Source organism: Mytilus edulis, chromosome 9 (assembly GCF_963676685.1).
Source record: "Mytilus edulis chromosome 9, xbMytEdul2.2, whole genome shotgun sequence".
NCBI classification, from domain to species: Eukaryota; Metazoa; Mollusca; class Bivalvia; order Mytilida; family Mytilidae; genus Mytilus; species Mytilus edulis.
In genome coordinates, this window is record NC_092352.1 from 38,290,181 (window position 1) to 38,315,981 (window position 25,801).

General features: G+C 30.6%; 1 protein-coding gene across 16 annotated transcripts in view; it reads right to left on the reverse strand.

Moving 5' to 3' along the window:
* The window catches only part of LOC139489703 (zinc finger MIZ domain-containing protein 1-like), a 210,228-nt gene that overhangs the window by 4,501 nt on the left and 179,926 nt on the right, over positions 1-25,801 (reverse strand). For 5 of the 16 annotated variants that reach the window (XM_071276417.1, XM_071276418.1, XM_071276419.1 and 2 more), the window contains 14 exons: positions 21,964-22,232; positions 12,352-12,600; positions 11,288-11,513; positions 9,039-9,242; positions 8,015-8,248; positions 7,451-7,577; positions 6,714-6,849; positions 4,503-4,713; positions 3,916-4,021; positions 3,322-3,470; positions 2,881-2,948; positions 2,481-2,632; positions 1,258-1,392; positions 518-945 (listed from right to left, as the gene is read on the reverse strand). In XM_071276417.1, the coding sequence (XP_071132518.1) occupies positions 518-945; positions 1,258-1,392; positions 2,481-2,632; positions 2,881-2,948; positions 3,322-3,470; positions 3,916-4,021; positions 4,503-4,713; positions 6,714-6,849; positions 7,451-7,577; positions 8,015-8,248; positions 9,039-9,242; positions 11,288-11,513; positions 12,352-12,600; positions 21,964-22,106 (2,568 nt within the window). In that variant the 5' untranslated portion in view covers positions 22,107-22,232. Of the gene's footprint in view, positions 1-517; positions 946-1,257; positions 1,393-2,480; positions 2,633-2,880; positions 2,949-3,321; positions 3,471-3,915; positions 4,022-4,502; positions 4,714-6,713; positions 6,850-7,450; positions 7,578-8,014; positions 8,249-9,038; positions 9,243-11,287; positions 11,514-12,351; positions 12,601-15,314; positions 16,521-21,963; positions 22,233-25,801 lie in introns of those variants that run through there. The other 11 variants (XM_071276425.1, XM_071276427.1, XM_071276428.1 and 8 more) reach the window with 4 other exon arrangements.

Here is a 25,801-nt window from a genome sequence, read left to right on the forward strand (position 1 = left end):
CAATCTTCATACTAAAATATATGTGTGTAGCAATGCACTGAATTTTATTGATCTGATGTCAGGATTAATTGCAACCTTACTTTACTCTAAATGCATAAAACTATTAAATCCCATATCAAGTTTTATGGTTTGCAATGTGTAATAAATATGGAATCAAATACATGTAAATTGTTTCTTGTTTATATTCAAAATCAATCATAGGAGTAGTCTTGGTCTTACATGTATGTGTAAGCTGTATAAGCAATACTGATCTTTAAAAACAACTTTGTATATGATGTTTCTTTTTATAGTTATCTTTACTTTGCATGTTTTGTGAGAATATTGTTTCTTGAAAACAGATACCAATATCTTTCAACTTTTTTTCTATTCTTCTATATTTTTACCATGTTTTTTTCTGGTTTATTTTTGTTTCTATGGTCAATATATTTCTTGAAGTATGTCTTACTCATTAAAATATTGCAATCTCCTAAATAAAGGTTAGGAATGTATCATAAATATTTAAATTACCAATACTTACATCTAATGTCGGAGTTTGACCTTCACCATCTATCACACTTGATGGGTCAAAGCTCAAATCTCCTATAGTATTATTATCTGCCCCTGAATTGTTCGACTGAATTCCATTTGGTGTACCATGGTTAAGTTGGCTGCCATTAATTTGGTTCTGTGATTGGCTGGATGGAGTTCCACAATTGTTTATATTGCTTGAATCAGGATGTCGCAATGGCGTCGTGTCACTCACTGTCGGTAAATAATGATTCATATGATTTTGAATGTCTACTGACGAATGAAGTTCCCTTTTAATATCTTCCACACTTGTGGGAGGTGACATATGTGAAAGAGGACTGTTATAATCCCCGGGGGTGGCCGGGTGCTGATAGCTCATAGGTGATGGGCCTCCATTTGGCATGACATCATTGCTGTGCATGTTTGAATAAGGTGGACCTACAATATAAATTTAATATTAATTTTCCATGTTATTGTATTGTTGATTTAAAACAAAATTGAAAATAACTAGTTGATTTTGAATTATAAGAAATATAAAATTCAGATTTTGTTGCCGAAGGGTAAAAAAATTGTCATTCTATTATCAAAATAACCAACTTTGAGAACTTAAAAGTCAAGTGACCCTGTTTTTTTCCTAACGGATATCTTAATAATGTTATCTTGTAAGATCCCAGTTATTTTTACAGTCAACCTATTCCATAATAAAGATATTTTGTTACATTAAAGCATTTATGTAGTAAATAAACCTACCCTGCATATTCTGTGATGAAGGTGGCATGTTACCAGTAAATGGTGAAGGTCCTCGACCCACGTCCCATGAATTCATGGTTGGTAACTGCATACTTGACGGAGACATAGCTTGTCTCCATCGACTGCTACAGGATTCTGTGAATAAAGAATACACCATTAGAACTATATTTTGTCTTAATAATTCATAAATATGTTCTGCCACAATACCCCATTGGTTATGATATTTATCTTCATGAAATAATTAAATTTTCCAAAGTTTAAATGTCACGAAGTAATTAAATTTTCCAAAGTTTAAATGTCACGAAGTAATCAATTTTTCCAAAGTTTAAATGTCACGAAGTAATCAAATTTTCCAAAGTTTAAATGTCACGAAGTAATCAAATTTTCCAAAGTTTAAATGTCACGAAGTAATCAATTTTTCCAAAGTTTAAATGTCACGAAGTAATCAAATTTTCCAAAGTTTAAATGTCACGAAGTAATCAATTTTTCCAAAGTTTAAATGTCACGAAGTAATCAATTTTTCCAAAGTTTAAATGTCACGAAGTAATCAATTTTTCCAAAGTTTAAATGTCACGAAGTAATCAATTTTTCCAAAGTTTAAATGTCACGAAGTAATCAATTTTTCCAAAGTTTAAATGTCACGAAGTAATCAAATTTTCCAAAGTTTAAATGTCACGAAATAATTAAATTTTCCAAAGTTTAAATGTCACGAAATAATTAAATTTTCCAAAGTTTAAATGTGAGGATTGCATCATTGTCTACTTCAATTACCCTTTATTCATTCCTATAACCTGTTTAACAAGGCCATGTGATGAATTATTACCTTTCCTTTTAGGTTCTTCTAAAATTGTTTCAGGTGCTTTCTTGTAAATTAACAGTTGAAAAAATGTAAAATTACAAAAAAAAACAGAACTTCATGGAAAATTCAAAATGGAAAGTTCCTTCTTAATGGCAAAATCAAAAGCTCAAACACACCAAACGAATGGAAAACAACTGTCATATTCCTTCCTTAGTACAGATATTTTCTTATGTAGAAAATATTGGATTAAACCTGGTTTTATAGCTAGCTAAACCTCTAACTGTCATGACAGTTTCATAAAGAATGAAATTAGTTAAATATTTTTTTTAAACATCATATATAATTGCTGCACCCCTCGAACATTTCAAAACATATTTCGTAAAAAGTCATTTTTGGGTGTGATGTAAACAATATTATAACCTACCAGCTTCCTCTTCTTTGATAGTTTTATGTTGTACAGGTTTCCATGCTGCCAGGGGATCTATAGTAACCTCCTCAAACTCTGTCGTCTGAAGATTTGTCAGAATACCCCAAATATATTGGTCTATTTCTAAACCTTCTAATAATGCTGTTTTGCTGTAAATAAATAAAAGAAACATTTATTTTTTTTAATTTTGAGTTTAACATGCAGTCTTTATGTATAAAATGACACTAATTGAAATAAAAGAGTGGAAAAAAGGGACAGATATTTTAATCAGCAGGCATGTGTACCAAGACTTCTTTTTTTATATACCAAAATGAAATAATTTATAATTAGACTTGATATAAATAAAACATGGTTTATCAAGTTGTTAGTGTCTACCAGAAGAGAGATTTATACTTACTTGCAAACTGGACATCGCCATGACCCTCTTTCACAATTCAACTGTAGGTATGATTCAAGATCAAAACACTGCAATAGAAAATTATTAACCATTAACATAATTTACCAAATGTAACAAAATTATAAGATTAAAATTTCAGTGTAGTCCCTCCTTACAGTTATATATTTATATTCGTGATTTCATTTGTTGAATGCAAGTTAACCTTCCTGAAAATTTACGATCACTCTTATCTTTATTGTCTCCTTAGCATCACTCTATCTTTGTTTTCAGTTTTACTATTATTATTTTTTTCTTTTCTTTTTTAGTGATAGTGTTACCTCTCCTTGTTTAACTTTTGATTTTTTTATTACCTCCCTTTGTATATATATTGCTTCTGTTTCTAACCTCCTCCTCTTCCCCCCTCATTTACAAAAATAATGGTGAAAGCTATACCAAACTTACCTGTATGTGTTTACATTCATGACCTCTAGCCGGCAGTGTTATCCGTCTGAAGGTGATTGGACATTTTAATGAAACTTTAATCGCTGTTTGTTCAACTCCATCTTCGCCACTTAATGAATTGGATGGAACACTGCTAAAATTTCTTTTGACTGAAAAGAAAAACAATATCAACATTATAAAGTAACTAGAATTTCTTAAAATATATGATTTCTTAATTGAGAATCATTGTCGACCCATTTCTATGTAGTTCTCTCAATTTGGAAATATTCTGTGTATGACTAATTTTTTTTTTATAGCTTTTTATTAGATTCTTTAAAACGACAAACACCAAAAACATTTCTACATGGTATAGATTTCAACTGTCTTGATAATATCATTGAAGTATGTTCCATCAATGTATAAATTTAGGATTACATTTGTGTGTCATATTCAAAGTATTTGTTTAGTTTTCTATTTCATGTTCCTAATATATACTGTATGATGACCTATAGTTGTTAATTACTGTGTAATTTGGTATCTTGCTAAGAGTTGTCTCATTGGTAATCATATCACATCTTCTATTTAAAAATGTATTTTCCAACAGTAACTACTTACTTTTTGTAATACAATGTTCTGCTGGTAACAACCGTTTCCGTAACAACCCTTGTAAAACTGATCGTACACTTGGTCGATGTACTAATTGTAGAACAAACAAATGAGACTGAAAACAGAAATAATAAGTTATTAGGTATAGTAAGACTACAGTACAGTCATGACCAGATTGATTGAGGAATTTAAATTGAAGCTATACAGATAAATTTGAACTAGAATTAAGCATCATATAAGTATGAGGTTTTGAAGCAGGTAAGTACCTAGTAAACCTAATGACAGTCAATTCTACTTGTTCGAATGAGGATATTCTAATATCATTTCCCTTTTTAATTAAAAGCCAGTATTTATGGAATTACTAATATCACATTGGTTTTCAGAATCTTTTAACTCTTTTAAACATTTAAAGTTCTAAAAACACCCTACCATAAAAATCATGTGCAGAAAAAGCCTTGTATGGGCTTTGCTCATTGTTGAAGGCCGTACAAGGACCTATTGCTGTTAATTTCTGTATCATTTGGTCTCTTGTGGAGAGTTGTCTCATTGGCAATCATACCACATCTTCTTTTTTTTTTATTTGTATGTATACTTACACAACAACATGCAGTGACAGTAATTTGAATGGTATTTCTGCCTGGTTGACAGACATCTTTGAGGTATAATGGTTTATGAGAGGTTTTATTTTCCCCACGTTCAATGTTGAGAGGATTAGCATTGACACTGACTGTGACGGAGGCTGGCCAGTTAGTATTCATCTGTCTGTCCTCATGATGAAAACATTTCAGCTGTAACTCTAAATCAGATCTGAAGAAAAACAAAATTGCTATTAATATCATTTATCACTTTATTTATCTATTCAGACTGTAAATCCATTTTTGTTTGTTTCTGTAATTGCTTAATATGTGGCAGAGTTTTAGGAATATTATAATTAAATTCTATTTGCATTTATTGTATGCAACAATTTTCCATTAATTATCCCTTAAATAAATTTCACAGTTTTTACCAACCATTTACAGCAATGCCTAACTAAATCTGTTTTTTTTTTTTATCATCAGCGTCTTATTTGACCACATCTTTGCCCTGTTAATTAGGGTATTTTATATATGATAGAAAGAGATAAAGTGATTATGTCAATGAGACAGCATCCCAACACAAATAACCAGAAGCAATTTAAATGTCAACATACATTCTTATTCTTATATATAAAATTTTATAAGCAAGTACATGTATAAACAAGGTAAATTTGGATAAACATCATACCATAAACAACATCTAGGTCAATATCTAGGTCAACAAATAGGTAAGTCCATCAAATTTTAAATGGCATACAATTCAATGATAAAGGATTATCCACTTCATAAAACTTTGATTTGAACATTTGTTATTCTTACTAAACAGCAAAACAAAAAAATGGCTACTACCACTAGTTCATTGATCTTGTGTTGTTAAGTTCACTGACATTAAATCAGGTAAACTATTTTGATAGAAAGCATGTTTACAGAAACTCTAATTTACATGGTTATAAAAATTATGATACAGATTTTCATGTAAACAAAATGTTTATGGAACACCTTAATCACGTTTACTGGAAAACAGGATTCTCACAAAGGATCATTTCTGCAGATTCTAGGGATACCCCATTTTTTGCCAAAGCAAGTTTAAAGTTTTGTAGAGAAACATGGTCAATGTCAGTCTTCTTACAAACAAAATGATAAATGAGACGAATAAATTGTACATTTCTAAACTTGTGCAATCAAAATATGAATGGACTCTGCTGATAACAATCATTAATAAAATTGAGAAAGGAAATGGGGAATGTGTCAAAGTGACAACAACCTGACCATAAGGCATACAACAACTGAAGGTTACCAATAGGTCTTCAATGTAGCAAGAAACTCCCCCACCCGGCGGTGTCCTTCAGTTGGCCCCTTAACAAATATGTATACTAGTTCAGTGATAATGGACGTCATACTAAACTCCGAATTATATACAAGAATAAAATTAAAAATCATACAAGACAAACAAAGGCCAGAGGCTCCTGACTCGGGACAAGCACAAACATGTTTTTTGGGATCTCAACCCTCCCCCTATACCTCTAGCCAATGTAGAAAAAACAAACTCACTAAAACGCACAGTAAAACTCAGTTTAAGAGAAGTCTGAGTCCGATGTCTGAATATGAAACAAAATTAAGTATTTTTGGACTCTTTGAACTGACTAGTTGAGATACTAAGAAGTCCAATCTCCAGTACTCGTGCACACATATAAGTGAGAACCCTGCTGGACAGCTTGTTAGTTGAGAAACTAAGAGAGTCCAATCTCCAGTACTCGTGCACACATATTAGTGAGAACCCTGCTGGACAGCTTGTTAGTTGAGAAACTAAGAGAGTCCAATATCCAGTAGTCGTGCACACATATTAGTGAGAACCCTGCTGGACAGCTTGTTAGTTGAGAAACTAAGAGAGTCCAATCTCCAGTACTCGTGCACACATATTAGTGAGAACCCTGCTGGACAGCTTGTTAGTTGAGATACTAAGGAGTCCAATCTCCAGTACTCGTGCCCACATATTAGTGAGAACCCTGCTGGACAGCTTGTTAGTTGAGATACTAAGGAGTCCAATCTCCAGTACTCGTGCACACATATTAGTGAGAACCCTGCTGGACAGCTTGTTAGTTGAGATACTAAGGAGTCCAATCTCCAGTACTCGTGCACACATATTCGTGAGAACCCTGCTGGACAGCTGGTTATCTCCAGGACTCGTGCACACATATTAGTGAGAACCCTGCTGGACAGCTTGTTACTAACCTGAACATTAATGTCTGATAAACCGATTCCCTCAGATGGAAGACATGGTTACTAACTGCCAAGTTATGCTCCAGTCTAAAAGGCGGTAATACCACACCATCTCGTACAGGAAACGTCAATCGTAATTCTTCAGGATCTAAAACACAAACAAAATCACAAGTGAAACTAAAATTCTACCAGTTCAGAATAGTTATTTAAGACACATGATGTGTTGGCTCTGATCCTGTCCATAACATAATAGAAATATACTAGGTTCATGTATTTTTCCTGAATATTATTGTGCATATTGTTGTTGTAAAATGATGCCCTTTATGGGTTCTTGATCAGAATAATTAAATTTTTATTCCTCTTCTTATTCTTATACTAAAATCAAGAGGTAAGAAATATGGGGAAAAATTTGTTCATCAAAAGTTATGCTGTTCATTTCAACTCAGCTTTCATGAAGCTAAGAGTATTATCAGTAATACAATATAAACTTTTGGATTTGAATTCCATTATGTCTGAATTCTTAATTTTTAAGAGGATAAAGAAAATCTTAATTTCTATCTAAATGTCAAATGACCTTGAATTAAATAGTGATCACTTCATATAACAACCACAATTATTATAAATGGATTTATGTTACAATAACAGGAAATAAATAGTATTAAAATAGATTAACATCAAAATAAATAGAACAACAATCATTTTAACATAGATTAACATCAAAATAATTAAAACTACAATCCTATACATACCTTTTTTAATTGGCATTGGTGGTCCATTTGGCATGGGTCCATTGTAGCCATTAGGACCTGGCCCAGGGGTGATGGGTGGGGTCGGATTTCCAGGTAATGGGGAATGAGGATAATTTGATGGTGGTGACTGAAAAATGAAGAAAAAAAAAATAATTCAATGACCTTTTAGCAAACATTGAAACCTGTTTAAACCGAACCTCTTTTGGTCATAAGATTTTGTTTGGTTTTGGCCGAAGTTCAGGTTTATCAGGTACCTAACACATAAAATTTGATATGACGGTGCTTTAGAACATGTTTGGTTTATAAAGGTTTTAGGTTTAAACAGGATTCGGTTTAGCTGGTTTCACTGTACTAGAAAGTTGTATAATGACATGAATTAAGTTTCAAAGCAAACCTTTAACTGTGAAACCAAATTTTGTAGATCCATTGTCAATAAATTTTTATTACATGTATGAATATGATTTAAGATAAAGTTTATTGCAATTTGTTCTTTGTCTTGTAATCTTTATGTGCAAGTTTAATGGTTCAAATAAGATACATTTATCATACAAAATTTGTACTTACAGATATGCCTTGTTGTCCCATGTTATAATTATTAAAGTTCTGTGGCTGGGGTGGCATCGCTCTGCCTACTGGATTATTATAGTATGCCTGGCCGTTAGGCATGTTGGGATATGGGCCACCAGGGTTGGGTCGCATTCCGGGTTGCTGGTGGTATGTCGGTGAAGGAAGTGGCTGCTGTGTTGGTGGGTATTTTCCACCAGAATACTGTTGTGGGTTGTTATACTGATCACCATACTAAAATAGATATTCACTAGAGTTAGTTCCCCTTGAACAATGTACAATACATAATCACTTCATCTGATATACAAATTGATTTCTAGTTTCCGTTGATAAACATGAATGAAAGTTAAAACGCAAACATCAACAAGTATTGAATAATTAGGAATACATTTATAAATGGGTCTTTTAAATAAATAAATAAATCAAATCGACCCATTATTTTAAAGAATTTTTTTTCTTAATTAAATATACTGCCAACATTGAGTTTTTTGTATCAAAGGTTGCTCTAGTATTTTCTTCTAATGTGAAAACAAATAATACTGTGGTTTATTATATCTCTCTTTCCTTGGACAATGAATTAAATGTTGTATCAGCTGGTAGGTATTATAACATCCTAGTTTCTGACCTATCTTTCATGTGATTTTACATACAATATTTCAACAGCGGCATCATTTAAATGATAGGAGAGATTTATGCAACAAAATTCATAAAATAATGTTATCAAACAAATTAAAGGACAAAAAGCTATGCTAACATCATTTTTTGTTTGTTTCGATCAAAGCTTAAAAGTATTATGCACATGGGACATTGATAAATTTCATAAAAATTGTTTGGATAAAAAAACCAACAAAAAAACCAACATAAAATAATGGACAAACAAAAGGGATTTGAATGTAGTTGAATTTTTATACTCTAGAAAAAGACCTAACTGAACAATCCCATAATGTCAAATTTGATTTTTTGAATTTGATTTTTGAAAGAAAAAAAAATATTTCAAAGCCAATGCATGATTAGTGGTACCTACCTGTGGACCATTAGGAAAAGAAGGCCGTGTTGGCATCTTTTGGTGAGGATTGTGATATGGTGCTTGTCTTCTGGCATACATGGGATTTCTCATCATAGGGCCTGGACCTGCCCCTGGACCAGGTCCCATATTCATAGGACCAGGGTGTCTTTGAGACATTCCTGGAGGATACTGATTCCCATACTGGCCCATTGGCATCTGTTGCTGAAAAATAAAAATAAAAACATATAATTTTTATCATATCAAAAATATGCATCATCTTGATTTATGTAAATCAAAATATGCAAATCATATTTATCATCTTGCACCTTGACCAAAAAAATCAATAATTTTCAAAACACTGTTGCTGAAAAAAAAACAAGTTTATCAAGATGCATTTTTTAATACAAAATGTATCAAAATAAAAAAGTCAATATATCAGAACCAACCTTTTTAATGATAAAATTTACTGAAATAATAATCAAGTGTGAATAATTTATCAACCCAGGTATCGCAGACTCACAAGCACCAGATTGACAGTGAAAAAACACTCAGGTAATTAAGAAAAGCTGTTTAACTACCTACTATATAGTGAAACACAGGTAAAAAGACACGTCAGTTTGTAAGAAGAATCAATAAAGTGTCAACGAATGATTACAGCGATGCCAGAATTATAGATCTTATTAACGCAGCATCAATATTCATACATTGTTAAATGTGTCTAAGCAGTCGTCAAACAATGGCTGATCATCTTTCACTTCGACACTAAATAAACTGACGTTTTAAATACTCTTTTGGAACTACCCATGCAGAATTAAACTTATAATTGACACTTTTCTGCTAGAGAAAGTTACTTCTGAATTTAATACTTGTAGCACTGATTATTTATTGTTTAAAAATTAAATTTTTCTTTCATTAAAAACTGACATTTGGATTTTTAAAATAAAAAAATACAGTTATCTCAAAGATCCATAATTTGCATCATTTTTTTTAAGACATTCATTGACTATGGTTATGACCTAAAAATGAATTATAAACACAGAAACACCTTTTAAAATTGTTAATTGGACTAAACATCTCGCCAAAATGTTCTTAAAGGTTACCATAGAATACAGACTAAAAACTGACGCACTTACCCACATCAATCATAAAATCCCTATGAACGATCATCTAACTGATTATCATATTTATCCAAACCAGATCAATCCTATGAAAACTCAGGTGGTAAAGTTACCGAAAATATCCTCAAAAGGTTACAACGATAAAAACCACAAACTGAAAATCTTATCCTCAGCAGTCATGCAAAACTATGAACAAAACATCTGACTGACGAACATATTTATCAAAACATTCTTCCTATCCATAAAAAATATAATACAGCAAAGATACAATAAACCTCATCATAATTTTCCTAAAAGGTCACAATATTTTGATTCTAGGTAAAAAAAACTGACCAAATTTCACACATGAAAAAAAAATGTAAAAAAAAAATCACTATAACGTATTTTTCAAAACAAGATCAAGCCCATAAAAAAACCAGTGTGGGATAAATACCAAAAACATACTGATAATACCCTTAAGAGATTACTACGGAAAAAACAACAAACTGAAAATATTACCATCAATAGTCGTGCAAAACATCTAACTGATGAAAGTATTTATCAAAACAATCTTCCTATCCCGTAAAAATATAAAAAGCAGCAGCAAAGATACAATAAACAGCATTTCCTTCAAAATTTCCTTAACGGTAAATATGATTTGAATGTGAAAACTGATCAAATTTCACAGATGATACAGCTCTCCATCAGATATTTCAAAGTGATATACAAGGTTAGCAACAACAGGTCACTGTACCACCTTCAACAATGAGCAAAACACATACCGTATGGCAACCCTAAAAGGCTACAAAATGAAAAAATGCCACACAATTCAAAGGTGAAAACAAATGGTTTGATTATGTTCAAAACAACTGAAGAATAACAATTTAGGTTATAAAGTAACAAAAGACAACCACTGAATATAAGACTTGTGACTAAGAACAGGTATGATTGTTCTTAGGGTAGGGTTGTTCCAGAAAATACTATTCCCCCCCAAGGGAAGGCAATTCTTTAAAATTTTGTGTAGGTGGATGTATTTGAAATACCAAAATGCAAAGGGAGTGTTGTTATAATTTATTTTCATTTCTGTGGGTTAAAAAAAAGTACAGTCTCTGGGGAGACATGGTATTTTATGGACCAGCCCTAAACAGATGATTTTTTTTAATATATTACCTGCATGCCTGGCCCATAATTCATTTGGACATTCATTGGTTGGTTGTTATTCATCTGTGGGTCATTCTGCATCATCATGGTGGCAGTCGCTGTTGCTGTGGCCGAGGCTGTGGCTGCTGCCGCTACTAAAGCTTGTGCCAGTGCTGGATTTCCTTGTTGAGGTGCACCAGGGTAATCATTATTACTCGGTGTATTTGACCCTGGGGTATTTGGTGTAGGAGGGTAACTGAAATATAATGAACAACCAAATATTTAGATTTTGAACAAAAAAATCACTCTGTATTTAAATTCATCTTCTAATTATTTAAAAAGACCATGTTTTTAAGCTTATAATGTTGTTATCTGCAAAATGGATTACCAACATGATTTACCAAAATTATTTCAAGGAATTGCATTTTTTTATTTTATGGTTAACAACCATCACATATTGCAGCAGAACTCAAAGACAATGAATTGCAGTTAATAATGTGCTGATTGGTTGGAAGCCAGAGTACTGGCACTTGTAGAGAACAAATGACCTTTGACAGGGAAACTAGCTAGTGATCACTATAGATGAATTACTTAAGACCACTCCAACATCAAGCCCTAAAAATGTTTTTTTTGGAAAAAGAACAATAATGGGATAAAGTTGTTTGATTAAAGCTGAAGTACCATTTTTAAAAAGTTTCAATAAAGTACTCAGTGATTGGCATATGAATGTTTATGCAATTATCTCCTTTTTTGAGGAAGGAAATCTACAATACATTAGGAATGGTTTTCTGCAATATGCCTAAGTGAGCTTTTGCATGTATAAATTCAGAGTTTCTTCATGAATTATGGTTAAAAGAGGGGGCAGATAGAATTTTAGATATGAGTTTCATTCTGCAATATCCAGACATAAAAATTTGCATTAAAAACAATTCTTTACTTTCTTCATGAAATAGTGTAGAAAATAGGGCGAAGGATATAAGAAATGGGTTTCTCTCTAAAATATGCCTTCATGAAAGTTTGCTGTGCTCACCAGCCAAAAAGGTTCACATTGTAGACAACCCAATAATCTTTACAGCTTGGTTGGTGACACTTACCTTGGACGACGATATGGAATGTTGTTTGATAATGAAGTAGGGTTGTATGGTCCTTTCTGTAATGCATTAACTTGGAAGTTTGGTTGTTGCGTATAGTTTGTTGATGACATGGTAGTGGTATATCCTGGGGTTTGATGATTAAATGGTGCTGTTTGCGTAGTATTGGTCATTCCCCAGACAGTGGTCACTACAGATAAACCAGGTCCAGACTGGCCTTGATTTCCTGTACACCATGGACCATTTGGATCACTAAAATAAACAACATATATTCTTTATATAAAATCCTTCAATCACTATATCTGATTCCCTATTTGCTTAGTTTATTATAATACTCCAATAGTATATTTTTGAATTAAGCTGAATAACTTATTTACATCACTGTAGATTCATTATTTTTCGTTAGATACCAATTTTTGTGGATTTCGTGGGTACAGGTGAACCACAAAATTAAATGTTTAAACTAATTACAAAATTTTCCACACTTGTATGCTGACTTTAGCAAAACAACGAAATTAAATATCCACAGAAGTGTAAGTTTTCCTCAATCCACGAAAATTGGTACCCAATAAAATAAATGAATACACAGTAGATATGCATATTTCAGATGAACTACAAGCAACTCCAATTCATACATCAACTCAAGAGAAGATTTCAAATCTGTTTCCAGAAGTTCAAACATTTCAATGAAGTTAAGAATAAACTTAAACTGCTTCTTAATCAAAGCGTAAATGATATACATATATGTTACAAATCAATATAAAACAGTTTTCCCTCATGATTATTCAACTGATGTCATAACTGAGGAGGTACCCTTTGTTTAATATAATTAACACTCTGTGTAAGGAATACGACACATTTCATCAAACTCTGAAAGTTCAGTAAAAAATATGTGCTGTCCATGTGTGAATTAGGGCATGTCCCTCCAATAGAAATAATTTCCCTTTTTGCCTTGCTTTCAATTAATCCATTTCTATAGTAACTGGCATCAGCAAGACGATTGTTTCTTTGTTTTGATTTGTTGGTGTTAAACACCATTTTTAGAGACCATGGTCTTATTGTGTTGTTCCGTTCTTACTAATGGAGAAAGCAGCCAGACGTCACTTGGAAACCACTGAACTTTGGCAGTAGAATTGGCAATCCTCAATTAAAATTTTGACTGAAGCAGTGTTCAAACTGACAAGGCTCTTGATCACTGTTTGGTTAAATACATGTTACTATACAGATCTGATTACATGTATTTAATACTCTTCCAAAAATAAAATTAACATTGAATCTATCACTTTCAAACATAAGCATGTACAAGAAATTTATATATTATGATGTTTATATATGAATGAAGTATGGGCTATGAAAATTTCATATTATTAATCTTAAGAACTACAAATTAAGTAGCAAAAACATGGAGTTCTTACTTTGAAATAAGTAAATCAAGTGAAAGAAAAGAATGAATTGAAGCCAGTTTTGCATTTTCTCTGCCTTCATTCAAAAGAACCAAGTGTTCATACATTGTATTTTGAAATATAACTTATACTTCATGTATTTGTGATTTAGGGTGTCGAAAGAAAAACCACCAGCTTCTTCAATTATTTTTAGGGACTAATTCAACGTTGTTACCGTTAAGACAACAGAAACCAGGAAGTAATAAACACATGAAGAAAAGCAAATGAAAAGTCACCTTTATAAAATCGTGTACCTATCAATGACATTGGATTTTGATTGTTTTTGAGTGACAGTTATGTACCGCGATACATTAAATCAGATGATCATGTCTATATGAACTAGTTATGAACTGTCATAGCGTTTCTTCACCTATTTAACATATTTAGAAGATGTTATTTACGTAATTTTTCATTTGTAGGAGAAAATTTGTGAGGAAAAAAAATGTTGCCATTTTATACACAATCTTATTCATTTATAGTAAAAATATATTTACAATATATATGATGCATTTAGAATAATTACAATTCTAGAATATGAAAAATGTAAGTCTTCATTGTCCCAATTTACAAAATGTTAAGACTTTTCAGAGTAATCTAAATATATACAGAATTGTCAATTCAAAAATATATAAAAAATAAATAAATTAGAAGTCAATTAAATCAATTAGAATTAAGTGACTTATCCTTTTTTGTATATATCACACAAACAAAAATAGATTGAAAACATTTCAGAGATTATAAAAGATATATTGTGTATGCTAAATCATGATTGAAAGACTTTTGTGGAATATTCCCTCCCCTTCTATATACTCTAACAATTAAAGAATATGTTAAATAAGAAATGAACAGTGTCAAAATATAATAACATTATAACATACATATTAGGTTATATATAAATTATTATTAGGGTTGTTAGACTGAAATCAAGGTCTTATCAAGTTAATCTGCAGTTAATCCCTAGTTTATACATAGCCTTTTAAAATATATAACCAAAAAGGTCTATCAAAGTAAATTAAATCTTACTTTAAAAAACAAAAAGGATTTTAAAATCACTTTGAGTTCTATAACTGTTTATATAAATTACATAATGATCTATCAACAATAACAATATACAGGAAAAACAACATGCCGAGTTTTATGAATGTCTTAAAAATCTTTGAATGAAACTGTCCCCACATACAAAAATATGTCCATATTAGAGTGAATTTCCACAAAAATACCAATACTGCAACCTTACACGGCATTTACAAATTGTAATATTGAGAGGAAGAAATTTGTAGTCAATCCTTAACAATAGTGTAGGCAAGTCTAATTGTTATAGGATGATCATTACAAAAATCAATGTATCAGCAATTCTTTAAATCGTGAGCCTACACACATATAAAATATGTATTAAATTATGTACATTCTAGAAACATGTATTAAATGTCAATAGTAAGTAAAACATTGTCAGATATTTGACCTATAAAACTAAACTACCTATGTGTGTAAATACAATATAATCATATAGAAATTAGAGCACACCTTTCCGTCTGAATAGCTATCTGAAATTCCGTATCCACCTGAGGCTGCCATTCTGTATTTGCCATCTTTTTCCTTTCTTCTTTCTATCAGTCCATTTTACACATAATGTTGATACACAATTATAAAGCTGATTGATTTAACCCACTATGTAATACTTTATCTAGAATATAATCTTAGTTCATCCTTGGTTGATCACATGATCAGCACTAACTGCTCAATGCCTTGTTTTAGTACACAGAGGCTCTGAAGGGAAATGTCTTATTTTTTCTCCCAATTTTTTAGTTAAAAATGTCAAAAATGCTGAGCAATATAAAATCCAGTTAAAAACCACAATATGTACACTCAATTTAACTAATAAACACACATATAAAATCAATAATTATTTTCATAAACATGTCTGGTTTTTAAATGTCCTAAGGGGCATTCATGTTTTGATCATGTGACTACAACACAAACCACTTTTCTATTGTTAGAAGGTAACATTTCATGGGGCTAATCTACAAGTCTATTCACCTGCTGTTTTAGAAATAAACACATTATACTTATCAAATAATGACCTCTACACAACTAAACTTTTAAACCTAATCGATAAGTACCTACAATAAAAATATTTGGCTTTCTGACAGATTACCTTATATAATAATTAATTTAATCAAAAATTAATTATTGATGATAAGGTTTAAATCTTTATAAATCAGTAAAGTTTATTTTAAAACTGCATTAAAAAAGTAGATTTTAAGACAAGTTAAACTATTATAATATTAGAAACTGAAATTTATATTGGGGATCCCTTGGTTTTGAAAAAACTTTTGGCCCCCACCTACTCAGGAAAAAATAATGATCTCATTATACATTTCCTAATTTTCCCTATTAGTACGAATCATACCTTTAGAAAACATAAAATAAAATCTACCAAAAATAACTCTTACACAATGAGTATGATTTTGTGACTTATTGTTTTTTTTTGCCTAACATATGGTCTGTCTTGATTTTTTATTGTAAAAAAAACATATTTCTCTGATTTCATAACAAGTTAAATTCGAGCTTTCAGAAATAGATCACTGTCTGATGAATTTCTTATATAAGATGTAACAAGATATTATAAGATATTACAATAAGGTGTGACCTTGCGTCTTCATAAACAAGATATCAAAAAGGCATTTGAAAAAACGTGCATTTTGACCATGCACTGTTGTTATATATTGTACGCAATATCTGATAATTAGGGTGTAGATAAAGAAATTTGTTAAGCAATTAAAGAAGATACTGAGTCATTGGTTAGAATGTAAACAGAATTAGATCAACAACCTCTCAAAATATCACAGGAAACTCTGCCTACCGAAATAGTATTTTTAAATTTTCTTGCATAAATAACATCCGTAATAATTGCACTCAAGGATTCATATTTGGTACACAATTTTAATTGGTCAAAATACAAACTATGAATTACAAACAAAAAGGTCAGCATGCTGGCATAGTTGGCACCAATTTAGAAGTTAATATACTGTAAAATGACTGACTGTTTTCATTGAAGGAAACTTGTTGGTCTTGGGTAATTATTTTAGCTCCACAATGCTTCCACAGGTTAGCTCAATTGAGACAGTAAAAAAGTGTTATGTCTGCCAAGCTATAAAACGACATAGATATCTCTTTAACAATACACTCCTTTAAACATTGCAATATTCATTGTAGAAGTGTTTTAACCTACTTTTCAAGCATGTATGAAAAGGCTGACCTATTTATCATTCTTAAAGTTCTAACTGATGGGTTAAGGTTGAAAAATAAAAGTTATGAAGAAGACTAAATTGTTTACAATTGTTTATATTATTTTGCTATCTTCTTTTTGGAGACTTTTTTCCTAGTGGTGTCATGTAACTTCAAACAACTTGCATATAACACATTAAACTCTCTGAAAAGACTTTCTAGTGCAACTATGGATTTAGTAAATGTATGTTTGAATAAAAAATTAAGTGAGAGAACTGCCCAAAAAAATAAGAATGGCTAATCATTGATCAAACAAAAATCAAAGGTCAAGGTATTAAAAGACAAGCAAGGCACAAATATTTCCATACATGTTTTGCAATAAAAACTACATTTACTAGTCCAGACTAAGTGAAATGATATATATCTTGTGTCTGGATGGTTATTTACAAGATCTAAGTAGCACTTGACTATACTATAACTGTTTATGTCCTTAATTATTACAACTCTACGTTCACAGTTATGGAAACCGAGAGATTTCCTAACTATTGGGTAGATAAATATATGCCTCTTCATGACAGAAAACAAGTGCAAAGTGCATGTTTAAAGTATGTGTTTACATTGTAATTGTATCAGTTAAAACTCAATAGTGTTACCATTTTAACCTCACTTAAGTAATGTTAAAACCCCTTCAAACATTATTTACAAAATGTGCCTTAATTGATTGTTCTTTAATTTACAATATATCTTAAATTTATAAAGTATAATAACCCATCAATATGACTTTTATATTTAGAAACTTTTATGCTCTATATGAAAACTTTTTCTCCTTTCATCAACCATAAAAGTATACATAAGAAAACTAATTATTAGGTAATTATGAGACTAATGGAATGAATTAAATGAAGTTCACCTTGATTTCTGAAATGCAACTGTGCGAGCCATGTCAATAAACAATAATAAAAAAATATCAGGCTCCTTGAATTTTGTTAAAATATCAACTGAAAGTTAGAAAATTTAACAGATTTGATATTTAAAACACATGTTAGGAAATTTGACAGGGACTTGAATTGTAAAGCACATATCCTTGAAAACCAAGTATTACATAGTTACTTCCGATAAGAGGCTCTTGTAATACTTCCCTTTACAATCATCAAGTTCATTGGTGACAATTTCGTGTTCTCGTAAAAAACCCGTGAACTTTAACTTAGATTTCATTTCCGGAAAATTTCAACATTTAATTTTATTCTTCTGTCACGGATGTTAATCCTTACAGAAAATTTATTTTAAAATTCAAATTTCCCTTTCTTCTTTGTTTTAGCAGCTTATTCTATTTATAGTTTTTGATTCACTGGCATTTTTTTTTCTCAAAAAGAATACTGAACCTTAGGGCAACAACCTAATTTGTAAACTTATATATTTTTACATTTTTTTCAAAATTGATACAAAAGTACCTATCTAAATATATTAACAAGATTGTCGTTGTTCCAACATAACTTATAGGTGACTTGCCCTGTGGCAATTTACATACATTTGTATACCTGAGTGTAAAAAATCAACAAAGTGACAACATTTATAACCAACTTTTACAAATTAACTAACATAAAGATAATGTTGTATGGTATGATGGCCTGAAAAATCATTCATCTGTTAAATATTGGTAATGTTATATGTCTAAATAAGGAGCATTGCAATGGAATTTATGTACAGGTTTCTGCCTTCTCCATGCTTTCCAACCTAGCTACATACAGTAAACATTTAAAAGCCTCTTCTAAATCTTTTTCCTGGCTTGTAAACTTCATCTGTCTTGAAAATTATTCTCAATCTCTCTTGGCCAATTTCCATTTTCTTAGTCTTTTTATTAGTAGGCACCACCAGATATACATGTATGAAGTATTTTCATCAATAGAGGCCATTTAGTTGTGTCAACATATTTTCATCAGAAGGCGCCACCAAGTTGTGCCAGAGTTTTTTCATCAATAAGTACCACCAAGTTGTGCCACAATATTTACATAAATAGGTGCCACAAAGTTGTACCACAATATTTTCATCCATTGGCACCATCAAGTTGTGCCACAATATTTTCATCAATAGGTGCAATCAAGTTGTGCCACAATATTTTCATCAATAGGCTCCACCAAGTTGTGCCTCAATATTTTCTAGTGCAAGAGATCAAACTTTCAAACAAGTAAACTAGAGGCTCCTCAGAGCCTGCAGCACACATTATTATATGGAGCAGCTTTAGGTATTTTGAATCATAGAATACCAACTTTGATTTAATTTTCTCAAAGCAATAAATGATAAAAAAATATCTTTTAGACATAAAAGACAAATTTAGAAAAAAAAGCTTACAATGTCTTATCAGACCAAATAAGAAACAAAAGGACAACTGAACTTGAGTTTTTTAGGAACATAAAAAGCTGCAATGGACAATGTGATTTTTGTAATAAGAGAATTGTCAATACCAATACCAATGACACAGTTTGAGCATCATTATTCCCCAATTACACCAGTAACCTATTAAGATGAAATTGACAGAAATATATCTATTTTGTTAATGTACTTCCCTTTCCCAGATGAAATACTTAGACAATTTGATTAAACAGTTTTGTCAGTATAATATGACTGTTATTAGGCGGAGAAAAGAACCAAAATCAATAAATGAGAAAACACAAAATATCAGTGTTTTTATTGTAATCTTGGCATTGATTTTGTAACAGTTGAAGTATCTGATGTTACCATGAAAAAATTTCTCGCTGATGACAAATATTATCGGTGACAGACGTTTAACAAATAAAATTAAGTTGCATATTAATGAGAAAAATAATACTACAAATGTCTGACATTAGAGATGCCTATTTCCACTGACAATATTGGTCAAATGTGCATAAAGATCTCTATTTAATAGATTTTATTATGTTTAACAAATGAAGATTGCCTGCTAAGGAGGGCTTTTTCTGTACTTTAGTCATTGCACATTGCATTATTTTAGAAAAATTTTGCATTGCATCAAGGTTCCTTTAAACTTGCATATTCTGAAAGTCATAGTGCCAAGTGTAAAGCAGAGAGTGTAATTTGGAGGTTCCAACTACAAAAACCATGTCCATGTAAAGAAATTTGCAACAAAAAATTACTAACAACAGAAAATGTATTGATGAAAACCCGACTGCTATGGTAAAAGGGGGAAAACAACTCAAGTTTATACGAGTATTATAAACAATGAAGAGTAAGGGTCCTATACAACTGAAGGACCATAAAAGGGCAACAAGGGGAGGCACTTGCATGCTTTTTGTTCAAAAGCCTCATTTATTAATTTTTGATAGGTTTAGCATGGCAAGATTTAAGGTTTTTAAGACTCAAAAAGGAAGATGAATTGCAAAGTTATCTTGATAAAAAAGCCATTTATTTTGTTTTAACTAATACCCTATTTGCGAAAGGTTGTTTCTTTTTTGGTTTTAACACATTTTTAAACACAATGGCTATTTCATGGCGGCTTTTTTTTTATTGGTGGAAAAAACCAGAGTGCCTGAACTTTACAAAGATGTTCATATAGTTTGATCACTATATTAACTGTTTCTATTATAGAAATATTTTCCATTAAATTACATCTTAAATCGAATCAATAGTTTTCTTACATCTGTTACCGTCTTTTAACTAATGTCAAACAACAAAAGAACGCTCCTTTAAATCATCTACTTGATTTAGGCTAAAAATCAATTAATACCAATGTAAAAATGTTTCTTAGAAAAAAAACATCCCGGTCTTTAGTCACACAACACAATCCAATAAACTTATAATTTATATCCCAGAATAAATAATATAATAGCTCCTAAACAGTTAAATGTCAAAGTTCAAATAGATCCCACTCGTATGAATTGAGAAATAAAATTTTCTAGAATTATTACCATACCATATATGTTTAAATAAATATATATAAATAATTTTCACAACTTTTGAAGCACACATTTTCAGCCTAAAAAAATTAGAAAAAAAGTTTGACAGTTATGGACCTTCTTACACATTTTCATTCTAGTTTTACAAATGACCCTTACTTTATAAACACATTTTCCTCCAAAATATGCTCAGTAAGGTTTGAAAATGTTATTCACCCCTCATTTTCCACAGCAAAAAAAACATTGAGAAAAACACACATTTATCCCGTAATGGAACAGAATAATTGGTGTTTCATACAGTGTAACATCTGTCACACTTTGTTTTATAGTCGTAATGAGATTTTAAAATCCAATTGCAATTTTTTGCTACTATAAATTCAGACGCTATTGAATTTTATTTTTTAAATACATGTACTGCAACATATACAATGTAGATAAGAATTTCTGCATTATTGATGAAAAACTTGCAATTTTTATCTTTGGTCTTCACTACAGGAGCCATTACTACAATATTCATATAACTCATTTAAATCGTAGGGCAATTTTTTTATTGTACCTTTTGCCACAGAAAATAACTGTTTCTTAAGGTAAAAATATCTATAACATGCTTGGGCAAGCTTTTTCATGTTTTTCTGACAAGATAGTATACTTAAATGTTTGGTGTATCTACTTCTACCTAAGCAATTCTATTTTGATAAACTATTTTTTCAGACTCTGATGAAACTAAAATGAAACTACCAGATTACAAGAAATCTGGTTAACGCTTGTATGGTTTCACTTGTAGATGATGCTCAATTTCTTTATACTTATTACAATTTAAGCTTTCAATTAACAACCAGACTACAGGTATATTGATTAATATTGTTCCATCAATATTTGTTTTCAGTTGACAGATTTGGTGATGTGCTTATATTTTACAGAAATGAAATGAAGAATTACAGCATTTTTTTTCTATTCAATCTTTAAAAGCTGTTAGAATGAACACAACCTAGTAGTATTGTGTGAACCTCCAATTTGGAAAAAGACTCAAAATATAAATATAATAAATGTCGTACCAGTTCTTTACATACCCTGACATGGGCGGCATCGGTGGCATTTTATTTTGTAACTGTGAATGCATTCCTGGTGACTTGGAATCAGGGGTTCTGTTTTTCTGGTGTCGCAGTAATAACAGTCTTCCAAGTTCCTCACACCACATTGACAGTAAGGCTGCAAAATAAAAAATATATCATATTATTTTGGTGTCACAGGAAAGTCAATAAATAAAAAACCTACACCAGGTTTCGGTTTACCTCCAGTATACTTTGTAAAATCACAACACAAGCTTTCCTCCAGTGCCATATTTTTCATACTTTGTAAAATCATGGTGTGTTTCATTATTAACCTAAAGCAGGCTTAGGATTCAAGAGAAACAAAATTACAAAATTTTTATTTTATGATTTATGTTTTCCAAACCAATTTAGGTTTTTTTTAAAGCAATATCAGGAGACCTTCATTATTAGTATATCAGTACTGCAAAGAATGTTGAATGCAAATAATACATTGACCCAAAGAACGAACACCTACTCATTCAATTTAAAAAAAAAAAAAAAATTTAAGTTGTTCGTTTTAATTGTTGAATAAATAAATGAACATTATATGACATGCAACCTTATTCAAATGAATGACTGTTAAATTGTGTGACTTTTAATCTTCCTGTAGTGTATATTTAACTCAACAATTCATTTTCTTAAAACATGAATAGGAAGTAAACTGCACTTCCAATTAAACCTACGATTTCTAATTGTTGTATAAAATCGACCATTAAATAATTAACACTGGATAATTTTGTCCCCATTCTCTTCCTGATTTCATTTTAAAATTGACAATTTCCTTATATAGTTACTTTCTATGAGTATATATATCTACCTGAATAATAAATATGAATAAATCAATAAGCAACATAGAAAAACAACATATGTTTCAGGTTAATAGATCATACGACTTGATGGTACTATTTACAACAATAAAACTTCCAATACATCGAAAAATATGCTTGTTTAAGCATTATACTCAGGTGTAAAAATGTGTTGATTTCAAACAAAATTATGTCCATATAATAACCTTGAGTACAAATAGATTAGCAACACAGCAGCTTGACAAATGATCATCGACAAGGTACTTGTCAAAGGTCAAAGATTTATGGTATACGTTCAATTTGTGGTATATATCGAAATTAAGATTTGAAAACTGAATATTTGATCTTGGTCTATTCTGATTTACAGGACTCATACATTGAAACTATTCCTGAAGAAAGGGTCAAGAAAATGAATTCATGGTACCACAAACTAAAACAGCACTGTTTTAAATAACAACAAGTATGCAACACCTTTTTTGAAAAACATTTCTGTAATTACAAATATGTATTTCTAATAGATTTCCAATAAACACTCCTGTTAATGAGAACAAAATAAACAGGGATGAGTTTAACTGTGACAAATATTTGAATATTTTAACACTTTCTAGTGCCACCCAAACACCTATAGGACACTAAGAGTCAAAAGATCAACCACAGATAAAATCTTAATGTGAAACTTATTAGTGTGTCATGTTTAAATACATTTCATATAAATTTAATTTAATCAATTACTCCATTACATATGTAGTGTTTGGCCTTCAACTTTTAAACATGTTCAATGTACTTTTTATATAATTTTATGTTAATAAAGCATCTGTGTCCACAAATGTTGTCAATCATGTAGATTCTGATTAATATTCATTACAATTTATCATTTAACTGTAAACAATAATTGTATTCCCTGCTAAGTTGTTATAATCAAAAGAATATCAGCATCAAAGGGCAGATTTGATAATCAAATTAGAGTTGCCTCCCTTTGTCCATGTTGCACTGAATGGTAACTTGACAGATTTGATTTCTTCCAGAGTTTAAATACCTAAATACCTTTTAAATGATAATACAAACTGGTTGATCCGTGGTTGATTTTTCTTTTGTTAGATCTATGGGTTTAGTAACTGTTGATGTCTTGCAACTTAATGAACTTTTTAGAAACCCACAAATACATGACAGATCAATACTACCGATCCCGTTTGTTTATGTAGGTATATGTTAAGTCCACATATAGAAATAAGTTGCGCAGATTGCACTACTGCCCTCTAAACTTTCAGACTTCCTCAATTACATACAGTAACAGTTTGTTAATCAGATTTTTCCTTTTGTTGGAAAGGATCAGCAGTGTTATATATATTATAACAGTAACGTGTTACAATATGATCATGAGGTTATTTATATTGACGTCAACATTCAATTCAAAACAACTGACTATAAAATAAATTTTCTTTACTTGTTATCTATTCTTAATATGTTAAATATGATAAAGAAATTCAAATCCTGAAATTACTTATTTGAAAAAGTTTATGGTAAATCTGTTGCGTAATTCCTTTAATGGGACAACAAATATTTTCCTTCCAAATCTTAGAAAACAACAATTTTTTATAATTTCAATGAATTTGATATTTAAATCAACATTTTGACATTCTTTTAGTTATTTAGAAAGTTATTTCATATCTGATTTGTTTCTTTTTTTAAACAAGCTCCTTGTTGAGATGAAGCTATATATTTGGTCAATCAGTTGTAACACCAAAAATTGATGATGTAAGATATCTATAAAGTATTGGTAACATCTTAACATTTTTTTCCATCAAAGCTCATTACAATATTTACTGGTCAGCTGGCAAAAATTCATTTAAAATCAATTTTGATGTATGCTTAACATCATATCATCAAACAATATATTTCCAAATCAAATTATATGATGTTATAGGTCCTGATAGAACATGAATAAAGTTTTTTCAACCTATTACAAATTATGTACAGTATTTGTGATGGGCCATTTGAGTTCAAGCTGTTAATATTCAATTGGGTTTTCATAATCACTTCTATATAATGATATTAAATACAACTACAAAATCTTTGTCTGCAAATATTTATAACCATTTAATTTTCATTTATCACTTCTTAAAAAGTATTACGAAGCCTTTTCATAAAAGAACTATTATCCGCCCTTGATACATAAGACATTTAGTCCAATTTGATAATGCTAACTTCATATTTGCTGTGACAGACATTTAACTGCTCTTTGACAATTTAATACTTAAAGATTATGACCAGTTTCATTTCTAAAAATAGAACTCTGCCCTAGAAATTAGACCAAAGGACAATCTTTTAAACAGTATATCAGTGCCTAAGTCCAGTTAATACAAGACAAGATCTCATTCTTTATCCTACAAATTATTCAAGGGCAGAGCGTGTTATTTTGATATAAAATAATTGGAAGTTCCTTTTTTTTTTAAATGTGCATTGCGTTTGAATATTTCACTTTGAGTTACAGTGCATATTGCTCAAGACAGTATGTTGCATGTGGTTATTTGTGTTGTGCGGTTGCTGTCAAATTGATGCATACCTAGCATCCCTTTTAAAACACAAAATGTATGTGATTTTCATCATATTATTTTAAACTGATAAAAAATAATCGCCATATCTTAATACAGAGAGTAAGATCTATTGATAGATTAAGAAATTTCATCAGAAACTTTCAATTTTTCACATAATTAAAATGATCAAGAAAAATCTGGACAATATATGTTATCCTCAATCTACATCAAAAACACTTAATTATTTACATAATATATCTATCCTTATAAAATTAATCTGAACAAGCTATCTAAATATGATTGCACAACTAGCTTACTTTCACTTCAAACAATGACTTAACAACTCTATTTCCATTTAATCCAATCCTTTCAATAATTACAAGCGATTATAAAAGCACCATATCATCATGTTTAATTTACTTTGTTTTCTAATCAATTTATTGCTCTCAAGCATATCTATAC